Source organism: Anolis sagrei, chromosome 7 (assembly GCF_037176765.1).
Source record: "Anolis sagrei isolate rAnoSag1 chromosome 7, rAnoSag1.mat, whole genome shotgun sequence".
In the NCBI taxonomy this organism is placed as follows: Eukaryota; Metazoa; Chordata; class Lepidosauria; order Squamata; family Dactyloidae; genus Anolis; species Anolis sagrei.
Window position 1 is genome coordinate 23,730,386 of NC_090027.1, and position 12,660 is coordinate 23,743,045.

The 12,660-nt window shown below is 42.0% G+C and overlaps 1 protein-coding gene across 2 annotated transcripts in view; it reads right to left on the reverse strand.

Annotated features, from left to right (window-relative positions):
- Positions 1 to 2,640: 2,640 nt before the first annotated feature.
- Positions 2,641 to 12,660, reverse strand: part of SEMA4C (semaphorin 4C) — a 112,701-nt gene continuing 102,681 nt past the window's right edge. For both annotated transcript variants that reach the window (XM_060786995.2, XM_060786996.2), the window contains exons 12-15: positions 8,178 to 8,293; positions 6,426 to 6,583; positions 4,873 to 4,943; positions 2,641 to 3,598 (exon numbers count right to left, since the gene is read on the reverse strand). In XM_060786995.2, coding sequence (XP_060642978.2) covers positions 2,757 to 3,598; positions 4,873 to 4,943; positions 6,426 to 6,583; positions 8,178 to 8,293 — 1,187 coding nt within the window. In that variant the 3' untranslated portion in view covers positions 2,641 to 2,756. The remainder of the gene's footprint in view (positions 3,599 to 4,872; positions 4,944 to 6,425; positions 6,584 to 8,177; positions 8,294 to 12,660) is intronic.

The following is a 12,660-nucleotide window of genomic DNA, read 5'->3' on the forward strand; positions in this document are numbered from 1 at the left end:
ATTATTCATATAAAAATATCCAGATATTTACATCAAATAAATATATTTCAGTAACAAATAAATTACACAAGCTGTGAGCAAGGGCAAAGGTCAGGGTCTCTGGAGCCAAGACCCCCCCTCTCTTATTATTTACAGAATTTTAATTCTCTGAAAAAGATACAAGAAGGAAGCCAAGTGGAGTCTGTTGACAGCAATGGTGCGAAGAGGCATGCAGGATTTTTGGGCGGTGAGGGTATCTACATGGCATGCTCCCCGCCTCCAAAAGGAAGGCAAAGGGAGTTCAATTCAGTCACAGCAGTGGGTTTTATTTTATTTTATTTTTAAAAAAGACAGAACCTCTTCCTTCTTTCTCCCTTGTCAACTCTTTCTCTTTCACATACATACATACGCACATAGGAGGCGAGATCCATAGGCCAACCCTATGGGCTGTGGGGAGCACATCCTTTACAATGGCGCAAATCCATTGAAATGCACAAGAAGTGTGCAAGGAGAGTGCAATTTGAATCCTGATCCGCAGCAATGTTGACCCAACCCCAATCCTGGCCTTTGCTCTTCTCCACCTTTCAGTTAATCCTTATCACAAGTGCTGAACCTGACTGGTTTTGAAAGGCAGCAGATTACAGGAGCTGTCTTCATAGACCTGTCAGCAGCTTATGACACTGTAAATCATCACCTTCTCCTGAGAAAAATGCATAATATCACAAAGGATTACCACCTCACCCACTTCGTAGGAAATCTGCTACAAAACAGGAGCTTTTTTGTTGAGTTCCAGGGTCAGAGAAGCAGATGGCGAAAACAGAAGAAAGGCTTGCCTCAGAGGAGCGTGCTTGTTCCATCGCTGCTTAACATTTACGCAAATGACCAGCTACTGCCAGAAGGGACAAAGAGTTTCATCTATGCTGACAATCGTGCCATCACCACCCAAGCAGGGAGCTTTGAAATGGTTGAACAGAAGCTTCCTGAAGGTTTAGGTGTTTTTGCTGCCTATTACAGGAAAAACCAGCTGATTTCTAATCCATCTAAGACACAGAAATGTGCTTTCCATCTTAAGAACAGAGAAGCAACTCGAGCTCTGAGGATGACCTGAGAAGGAATCCCACTGGAGCATTTCAGCACACCAAAATACTTGGGAGTCACTCTGGACCGTGCTCTGACTTATAAGAAGCACTGCTTGAATATCAAGCAAAAGGTGGGTGCTAGAAATAATATCAAATGAAAGCTGACTGGCACAACCTGGGGATTACAACCAGACAAAGTGTAGACATCTGCCCTTGCGATTTGCTACTCTGCTGCTGAATACGCATGATCAGTGTGGAATACATATCACCACATTAAAACAGTGGATGATGCATGTTGCATTATCACAGGATGCCTACACTCCACGCCACTGGAGAAATTAAACTGTTTAGCTGGCATCGCACTACCTGACATCTGCTGGGAAGTAACAGCCAGCAATGAAAAGACCAAGGCATTGACATCTTTATCCCATCCTCTGTTCGGATAACAGCCAGCATGCCAATGCCTTAAATCAAGAAACAACTTCCTGAGATCTACAAAGATACTTGTAAGAACACCTCAGCAAGTGAGAGTCCAAAAGTGGCAGGCTAAAATTCAGCACCTCAATCAGTGGCTGAGACCAGATGAGAAACTCCCTCCTGGGCACACAAAAGACTGGGCATCTTGGAAGGCGCTAAATAGGCTGCGCTCTAGCACCACAAGGTGCAGCCAGCTTTAAGAAATGTGGCTAAAAAATGGAGTCCACGATACACGAGTGCAGAGAAGAGCAAACCACAGACCACCTGAGCAACCTGAGTCCTGCCACAAGCACAATGGAGGACCTTCTCACAGCAACACCAGAGGCACTTCAAGTGGCCAGTTTCTGGTCAAAGGACATTTAGCATCATGCCAAGTTCTTTTTTAAACTTTGTGTTTTTCAATGCATTTTAACTGTATCCTCAACTTGCTTCTAACACGATAAAAAAAGTTAATTCCTTGGGCAACGTGAGGCTCTTTCAAACATACATATTTGCTTCTCTCTGCCATGTAAATGACAAGGTGATATCCTCTCATCTTCCCAATGCTCAGCCTATTTGGGGCCCTTGGGGTTGCACTCCTCTAAAGAGCCACGAAATGTAATTTTTGGAGTGTTTCCCTGGGATCTGGCAAAGAGAAAGGGGAGTTATACACCATCATCCACATCCTCAGCATTTCATTTGGGGAGAAAATCAGGTAACCCAGCCCAAATATTGCATATGGCTGGTCAGTACTGAAAGGTGAAAAGGGGAGAGAAGGATACGGAGCCAATATAGTGGCTGCACCCTGCTTTTCCCAATGAGCGTTCACAGCATGGCTGTCAGTCATGGGACCTACTTCGATGACAAAAGAGCAGCAAGTCCGTCTGTCGATGGCTACATCTCCAGTGAGGCCAAACTCACCGTCCAAAGGCAAAGGAAGAGCAGAAAACAACTCCCACAAAGTTTTAGGAGTGTCCCAGAAGGAAGCGCAGCTGAAAACGCCAAACGAGAGAGGCGCACCAGGAGGAGAGCGCCTTGGCAGTGTATAAAAACTGGTTGTGTGAAAACAAACACCAGGTCCAAATAAGTTTTTAAATAGGATTATTAATCTGGTATTTTTTTAAAAAAAAAAAGAGTCCCAGCTGGAGGCAGTGATCCCAGCTTGGTTGATGAGGTAGTTGAGAGGTCCATGACACGGCTCTGACTGCATCGTGACGTTGGAGAGGTCCGTGGCACGGAGGCTCATACCGATGACTCCTCCGGGTTGGAGTCCGGCAGTGCTTGCCTCTGTTTGAGTTTCCGGCGCAGCTCCTCGGCCAAGTCGCTGTAGTCCGGTCGCTCCTCGGCGCCCAGGTTGAGGCGGATGTAGCCGTTGGAGGAGGAGCCACGGATGTTGCCCAGGTTGATGCGGTTGGGCGAGTGGAGGGGCGGCGACTGCAGCGGCTGCCCGGGGATGCCATTGGCGGTGGGGGACGGGGTGGTGCCCCCGTTCTGGCACACGGCATGGCCCGGGACAATCTTGAGGGAGCCGTCTGAGTAGTAATAGCTAGCTGGGTCCCAAAGCTTCTCATCTGAGTCCGAGGTGGTGCTAGGAATGAAGGTAGGGCTCTTGGCCTCCTTTGGCATCTCAATGGGATAGACGAGGGTGCTTTCAATGACCTTGGAGCCCTTCTCCAGCTCCTCCTTCAGCCGGCGCCTCAAAGACAGCACCACCAGCAGAAGTACCAAGCACACAGCCGACAGGGCGATCACCACCATCCAGACCAGGCCCAGGTTCTCCAAGGGGGCCCGTGCTTCCAGAGAGGTGGCTGAACCCGACACCACCGTCACCACATAGCTCTCCGACATCAGTTCATTTAGCTCTTCCAACTGGACGCACCGGTACTTGCCACCGTGTCTCATGGTGACATCCAAAATGATCAGGGCCTGGAGGTGGGCGTCATAGAGGACCGACGTTTGCTCCTCGGGCAATTCCTGCCCATTGAAGGTCCAGAGGGCCTTGGCCAGGTTGGAGGTGAGGCGGCAAGGGAGCACCAGGTCTGTGCCCACCATCACGGTGACATTCTTGGCAATGACCTTCGTTCCTGAGAAGGAGAGGATAGGCAAAAGATGTCGTTACTCTGACTGTTCTAGTCTCAACAAACAAGGTGGCATTCTGAAATCACAGAAACTTGGAGAGATGTCAAATATTGATTCAAATTCTGGTCCGTCTACCTTAATGGTGACTACACTGACTAGCTGTAGCTGACCAGGGTTTAAAACAGAAAGCTTTCCCTTCTCCATCTGAAAATATTGGTAGGAACTATACGAATTCTAAAACATCAGCTAAAAAGCCTACAAGTGTTGAGCAGCCTCCATATTTTCAAGCACGATTCCTCTAGCCCAGTAGGGAGTAGCAGAGAAATGACGCAAAGCAAGGAAGCTTCTCTTTGATCTCTCTGACACCTTGGACACCATCAACTAGAAGTGTCAGACTCTGGGAGATCTTGGAGTTAAAATCAAGCTCACAACAATAAAATTCTGGAGACAAGGGGTTTATTTCTTCTTTCCACAATCCTAAAAAGACATTCTAAAGTTTTCCCACTCAAATCTCCTGTATATATCAGGTTACCATATCAAAGACATCTTTCTCCCTCTTTCTGCTTTTATTTCTTTCCTTCCTTCCTTCTCCTCCTCCTCCTTCCTTCCTGCCTTCCTTTTCCCTCCCTCCCTCCCTCCCTTTTCCTTCCTTCCTTCCTTCCTTCCTTCCTTCCTTCCTTCCTTCCTTCCTTCCCCCTCCCTTTTCTTTTCTTCCTTCCTTCTTCTTACTTTCTTTTCCTTCCTTCCTTCCTTCCTGCCTGCCTGCCTTTCTTCTCCCTCCCTCCGTCCCTCCCATCCATCCATCCATCCATCCATTCTTGCTTACTTTCTTTCCTTCCTTCCTTTACTTTAGCACTGTTAATATATTTTAAACAAATCAAATAGATGAGATATGGAACATGGATACTATGGAAGGGGTACATGGGAGAGGCACTGGGCTCATGGAGGAAAATATGGAGTGAAGATCAAACCTCAACCATACCACAATTTACTACGCCTCAAAAAGTAGACAAAAAAGACTGGATAAAACTCTAAAACGTGTGGATATAACTAAACGCGGACGAGGGAACAACTATAATATGTTGTGAAATCCAGAAATAAAATAGCCTCACATGTACCAGAACTATTTGGATCAAGTGTGGCCACTTTTAGAGGTGTAATTACGTCTATAATTGTGTGTCTTCTCAGTGCAGTAGACTGACACCAAAGACTACAGATTTGACAAAACGCCAAAATACTCCTGAGATTCAGTGTTGTCTGGAACCTATGATGTACTGACCTGGCCGAGTGGCTCGCATGGGCCTGCACAGTGCTGGTTCTGTACCAAAATCTTGGATCAACACAGAGGTCCTGCAAGAAAAAAAGAACCAGCACATCACAAGGGGTTTGCCACATGGAATAGTTCTCTAGGAAAAGAGATAGACATTAATGGCCAAGAAAGGCGCCTTATCAATCTAAATTTATTTATTCATTTACAGTATTTATATTCCACCCTTCTCATCTCGAAGGGGACTCAGAGCAGATCACAGAACACATATATGGCAAACATTCAATGCCATTATACACTGACAAGAAAGACAACTGTACATAGATAGAGGTATATATAAGCGTTCCCATCTTTGGCATCTTAGAGGCTGTGCTCTATTTTGGCCACAGGGGGTGCTGTTGATCCACTTTCCCTGCTGAACAGATTTTGTTTGTAAACTTCCTCCTTGACTGAATCGCACATTTTTCTGGCATTTCCTTAAATACATCCCCACTAAGCAGTACCTATTTAGCTACTCACATTGCTGTTTTTGAAACTGCTAGGTAGGCAGAAACTGGGCTAAAAGCCAGGAGCTCACCCTGAACCGGACTTTGAACGGTCAACCTTTTGGTTGGCAAGATTTACTGCAGCTGCCAGTTAAATTGCTGGATAAAGCTTTGGCAGGATCAAAGATGGGAAGTGCAAGAATTTGTTTGTTTATTTATTTATTTACAGTATTTATATTCTACCATTCCCACCCTGAAGGGGACTCAGGGTAGATAACAACGCACAGATACACGGCAAACATTCAATGCCATTTTTTAGATATACAGACAGACAGATAAGAGCTATTTTTGGCATTTCCACTTTGGCACATGGAAGTTGTGCTCAATTCTGGCTACAGGGAGGGCTGTTGCTTTATCTACATAGAATAGAATCATAGAATCATAGAGCTGGAAGAGACCTCGTGGGCCATCTAGTCCAACCCCCTGCCAAGAAGTATGAAAATTGCATTCAAAGCACCCCCGAGAGATGGCCATCCAGCCTCTGTTTAAAAGCCTCCAAAGAAGAAGCCTCTATGACACCGAGTCGTTTTGATCGTATTTCCTCCTTGCTCTTTGACTGCTGGCATTTCTATAGTGTCGTAAAATACCTCCCCACTTTTAAGTGGTCCCTAATTTCTCTACTCACACCTCAGCTGTTTCCGAACTGCTTAGGTGGACAGAAAGTTAGCCTTAATTGTTGGATGCTCAAATCGACTTGGTCTTTGAACTTGCCACCTTCCAGTCAGCAGTGATCTATTGCAGTTGGCCATTAACCAGCTGTGCCTCAGCCCAGCCTTCTGCATCTCTGGGTGATCCTTGTGCTACTCACAGAGACTGCAGTCTTATTTTAAAGTTTCCAAACTATATGGTTCAGGTTGGGAGTGGGGAGGCAGGTAGGCTACAAATTCATCACATTTGGAAAACGTAGAATAGCTGAACAAAAGATATAGACATGCCTTTCTCACCAACTGATTTCTAGTTCCACCTTTTCTTTCCTTCATTGCACTGTCTCCCCCCAAACTCACTCATCTCATCTCTTACCCGTCATAGGCGTCAATACGGACACAGCGGCTCCCATTCCAGGTCCAGGCGCAGTAAGGGTCCTTGGCCAGGACGCAGTCGGAGCAGGAGTGATACTTGCTACAGTCGGCCACCGGAAGCTGAACGACTTCGGAGTTGGCACCCACAAACAGCACCCTCTGAAAAGGAGAAGGGAAGACAGTCAAAAGTGGAACGGCATCTGGGGCCACATTGTTTCACCCCTGCCCTTAGGATACCAACAAGAGACCATCTCATTTCCTGGGCTGCTGTATCCCACTCATGACTTTTTGGTCAGTAGTGATCTTAAAGCAGCTGACTCCCAGCCTCGTCTTCTGCACTGCACTAATAATATAATATATTGTATATACATATAACATTTATAATATTATAATGCAATGCAATATAACACTTATAATAACACAATATTATAATTATATATTTTATATTACATGTAATATTACTAATAATATTACAGTATAATGGTATAGTACAATATAGTAATATATAATATTAATATTGTGCTATGGTAATAATGTAATATATTGTATTTACATATTACTTGTAAGCTGCTCTGAGTCCCCTTCGGGGTGAGAAGGGTGGCATATCAATGTTGTAAATAAATAAATAATATTTATTTAGTACATTTGTATCCCATCCTTCTCACCCCGGGGGGAGGGGGAAACGGGACGGGACTCAGAGCAGCTTCACAACAGGCACTATTCAGTGCCATCCACATTCATAAAACCATTTGTTAAAATCACACAGGTTTAAAAATCTTTTTATCTTTTTTTTTTGGTGCCATCTTTTCCCATGTACAGAGCTAGTTTACTGTTTTTCTTTGAAATACGGAAAATATTGAACAACATTTACCCTCCGGATGCCTCAATTAATGTAATTTTATTGGTATCTATTTGCATTTTGAAATTCACCAGTAGCTGCTACATTTCCCATCCTCGGCTTATACTTGAGTCAATATGTTTTCCCAGTTTTTTTGTGGTAAAATTACGTGCCTCAGTTTATATTCAGGTTGTATTCAATATACCGTATATACTCAAGTATAAGCCGAGGGACCTAATTTTACCACAAAAAACTGGGAAAACGTATTGACTCAAATATAAGCCAAGGGTGAGAAATGTAGCTGCTACTGGTAATCATCAGTAGGTATTTACACAAAACGGTAATTTAAGAGAAGACTGCGCAACTCTGATTCAACCATTATTCTAACCTCCTTCAATGTAAATGTGCTTACCTATTACCCATAATGATAGAATAAAATAATAAATGTAATAACATGTAATAAAAATAATAATAGAGTAAATAATGGAAATTTAATAATAGTAATAATAATAATAAAGTAATAAATGTAATAATAACAATAATAGAGTAAAATAATAAATGCAATCAATATAATAATAGAGTAAAATAATGTAAATGTAATAATAGAGTAAAATAATACATGTAATAAAAGTAATAATAGAGTAAAATAATGTAAATGTAATAATAATAATAATAGAGTAAAATAATAAATGTAATAAAAATAATACTAATAGCAGAGTAAAATAATAAATAACCTTGACTCGAGTATAAGCCGAGGGGATTTTTTTTCAGCCTAAAAAAGGGGCTGAAAAACTAGGATTATACTCGAGTATATACAGTATATGGTAATAATAATACTAACACTATTTCTATTTCGCTGTTCTCCCCAAGGTGTTACTCTATGAATCTAAGCTCCATTAGGGAACGTTTCCTTACCTTTTGGTGGGATAAGACCAGGCTTTTGATAGGCTGGGGTCGCTCAAAGACTTGTACCTCTTCAATGAGATGGACACCGGAAGGTAAGACCACTGCCTTGTGCAGCCAGCCGTTCTCTGCAAAAGATCCAGAGAAAGGCAGAAGGTCACCACATGAAACATTTGGGCCCTTATAAGCAGAACCACAACACCAACTGAACTCCCCCATGCCCTCCTGAGAACCACAGCCTCCTGGTTGTGGTCCTCCAAAGCTATTTCTGGTAGCCCTTGACCCCTCCAGACTCCAGAGTGGCATTTTAGGGTTTCCAAAAGGACAAAATGACCCATGTGACTGGTTTCCCATTTGGATGCGGCAAGATAATGTTGGAGAGGTTGCTCATTGCCAGCCTGCACACTGAGTCATTTCAGGGTGCACCAAAGAGTTTGAATTAATGGACAATGACACCACGTTAGCTGCCTTGGCTCAATGCTATGGGGTCCTGGGAGTTGGGAGATTTTTGCAAAATCTTTAGCCTTCTTTGCTTTTTGCCATATTACAACTCCCATGATTCCATATCACTGAACCATTGCACTCCAAGTGGTATCAAACTCCAATGATTCTACAGTGTAGATCAGAGTTTCTCAACCTGTGGGTTGAGACCCCTGGGGTTTCACGAGGGGGTATCAGTGGGGTTGCCAAAAACCATCAGAAAATTTATTTTATTTATTATTTATTAACTTTATTTGTACCCCGCTACCATCTCCCCCCCAACCAATCATTGATATATATTTTCTGTTCGTCATGGGAGTTCTGTGTGCCATATTTGGTTCAATTCCATCATTGGTGGAGTTCAGAATGTTCTTTGATTTTAGGTGAACTATACATCCCAGTAACTACAACTCGCATATGTCAAGGTCTATTTTCCCCCAAGAGCGCCCCTGGCAAAATCAACTATAATGCGAATGCTTACTTTGCATAGTGGGTTGAGCCGCCCCTGCGTATCGGGTATTTGTGCCAAATTGGGTCCAGTAAATAAAAATACATCCTTCCAAATGTCAAGATCTATTTTCCCCAAACTCCAACAGTGATCACATTTGGGCATTGTTCCGTCTCCCAGGAGTTTAATTTGCATACATACACAGTTGTAGGAAATAGCACCCCTTTTTGCATTTCTTCCAGGGTTGTTACAGACTCAGCAACACCCTGATAGTTAACCATTAACAGAGGCTTGAAGTCAGCCTGCAAAGCCTTTGCTGCTGTTGGCTTGCAAAAGTATCTTTTGGATCTTGAGACCGCCCCTTTTTCCTGGGGATGAAATCTCCATTTTGAGAAGTTCTTCTACCTTCTACAGAATAGCAAAAGACTCAGATGTGCTTGTGGTCAAGCCAGGCCAGCTCAGACAAGCCATCGTAAGTACTAACCCCTTGCCTTTAAAACTAGTTCTGAGTTTAGATAGGGAAAGACCTGCTCTTTCTAAAATAGCAACTCAGCACTGGGGCAAGAGAATATCCCAGGATTTCTCTGCCATTGGAAGAAGCTCTAACTACTTCGCCTCCAAGCTAGCTTTGAGTTTAGATAGGGAAAGACCTGCTCTTTCTAGTATAGCGACTCAGGGCTAGGGTAGAGAGCATTCCAGGATTTCTCCACCATTGGAAGAAGTTAACTCAGCAGCTGAAGGGAAAAGTCAGAAAGGAACATCCACATGATTTTATAAGTTGACTGTATTTGTAACCTCAACAAGTTGTGCCAAGCCTGTCAAGGACTTTGAGAAAATAAAAATCTTGTTTGATGTTCAATCTGGAGAGATCTTAGTTGCTGGGACTCCTGAGCTTCAAAGTAAGGCGGTCCACCCGGCTAAAGAAAGGAGCAAATCATAGTTTTCAACCTTAAAGTGCCTGGGTGTGACTGCACAGGCATATTGATTATTCGTGCCAAGTTTGGTCCAGATCTATCATTGTTTAAGTCCACAGTACGTGACTTAAGATGTAGGTGAACTACAACTCCAACAAAACTCAAGGTCAATGCCAATCAAACCCTTCCAGTATTTTCTGTTGGTCATGGAAGTTCTGTGTGCCAAGTTTGGTTCCATTCCATCACTGATGGAGTTCAGAATGCTTTTTGATTGTAGGCGAACTATAAATCCCAGCAACTACAACTCCCAAATGACAAAATCAACCCCTCCCAACCCCACCAGTATTCAGATTTGGGTGTATTGGGTATTTGTGCCAAATCTGGTCCACTGAATGGAAATACATTCATGATTCATAGCAGGAGCAAAATTAAAGTTATGAAGTAGCAACAAAAATTATGTTATGGATGGGGGTCACCACAACAGGAGGAACTGTATTAAGGAAGGTTGGGAAACACTGATGTAAGGACAACAAAGCTCCTGGGCATGACAGAACTCCCCTGTAGCCAGAGTCGAGCACAGCCTCCAGATGCCAGAGATGGAAAAAAGATGGGAAGCCTTTACCTCTGTTTATGTACTGTCTTATTAACTGTCCAAGTGGCATTGAATGTTTGCTATATATATGTACTGTAATCCACCCTGAGTCTCCTTGGGGAGATAGGGCAGAATATAAATATGTTATATAATGTTATGGTTGGGGGTCACCACAACATGAGGAACTCTATTAAGAGGTTGCAGCATTAAGAAGGTTGAGAAACACTAGTGTAGATGCACTTTGGGGGAGCCATTCTCTCCGAGGCGAGAGGGAACACTTCTTTGAAGAGGAAGCCTCCTTCCTGACACGTGTCATGTCTACTTTAACAACAAAAGAAGCATCAAGGAAGGATCTCTCTTGCTTTCTAGCCAAATTTTTTTTTAAAAAAATTACATGCAGATTTAATTGATTGTTTAATCCGTTAAGATTTCTTAAGCAACTGATTAACGCAAACAGAGCACTGCATTGGGTAAGATCTGTTCAAGAGGTTTGTGTTTGATTTCGAAAGGAGCCTTTGAAGTGCAGCACTGACTGATGGTATCTGGTCTGTTAAAAAATTAATTATCCCTTGAAAGTGTGGGCAAAGCCTGCTGCAATCTCTAAAGATGGAGGAGGAAGAGGAGGGTGAATAGGAGGTTCAAGGCAATGTCTGGGCATCTTCCCTTAACCAGTTGAACCAGTTCAGCAAAACCTTCCTCTAGTTGCTTGGTCTTAAGAGGAACTTCCATTGGGATTTATGAACGCTTATTTTAAGTGGTGTGAAATCTATGGGGAAGTGGAATAAACATGTTTTCAGAAATAAGCAGAGGAAAGAACACTCTAACAATGTGTTGTCGAAGGCTTTTATGGCCGGAATCACTGGGTTGCTGTGAATTTTCCGGACTGTATGGCTATGTTCCAGACACATTCTCTCCTGATGTTTTGCCACATCTATGGCAGGCATCCTCAGAGGTTGTGAAGTCTGTTGGAAACTAGGCAAGTGGGTTTTATATATCTATGGAATGATGTCCAGGATGGGAGAAAGAACTCTTTCTGCTTGTGACAAGTGTTAATGTTGCCATTGGCCACCTTATTTATTTATTTATTTATTTAATTAATTATGACATTTATACCTCGCCCTCTCTCACCCTGAAGGAGACTCAGAGCAGCTTACAAGTTATAGGTACATCCAATATATTATATTATCAGTATAGCACAATATTAGTATTATATATTATTATATTGTACTATACCACTATACTGCATTATTAGTAATATTACATGTAATATATAATATATTATTATATTGTATTACAATATTATGATCAATATTATATGTACCTGCAAGATATTATAATTGTTAGGATAGCACAATATCAGTATTATATATTACTATATTGTACTATACCAGGGGTCCTCAAACTAAGTCCAGATACGGCCCTCCAAGGTCATTTACCCGGCCCTCACTCAGGGTCAACCTAAGTCTGAAAAGGCTTGACAGCACAAACAGCAACAATAATCCTATCTCATCAGCCAAATGCAAGCCCACTGAAATACTAATAGGTTTATATTGAAATACTAATAGGTTTATATTTGTTAAAATTGTTCTTCAATTTAATTATTTAACCACTCTGAGTCGCCTGATGGCTGAGAAGAGCGGTATACAAGTGAAGTAAATAAATAAATATTGTTTTAAGTGTTTTTTGCACTACAAATAAGATATGTGCAGTGTGCATAGGAATTCATTCATTTTTTTTCAAATTTTAATCCAGCCCTCCAACAGTTTGAGAGACTGTGACCTGGCCCTGTACTATACCACTATACTGCATTATTAGTAATATTACATGTATTATTATTATTATTTTGTATCACAATATTATGATCAATAATATATGTACCTACAAGTTGTTATAATTATTAGGATAGCACAATATTAGTATGATATATTACTATATTGTACTATACCAGTAGACTGCAATATTATTAGTAATATTATACGGAATTTGTAATATATAATATAATATTGCATTATTATTAGTATTTTATTGTGTTACATTATAATATTATCAATATTATATGTA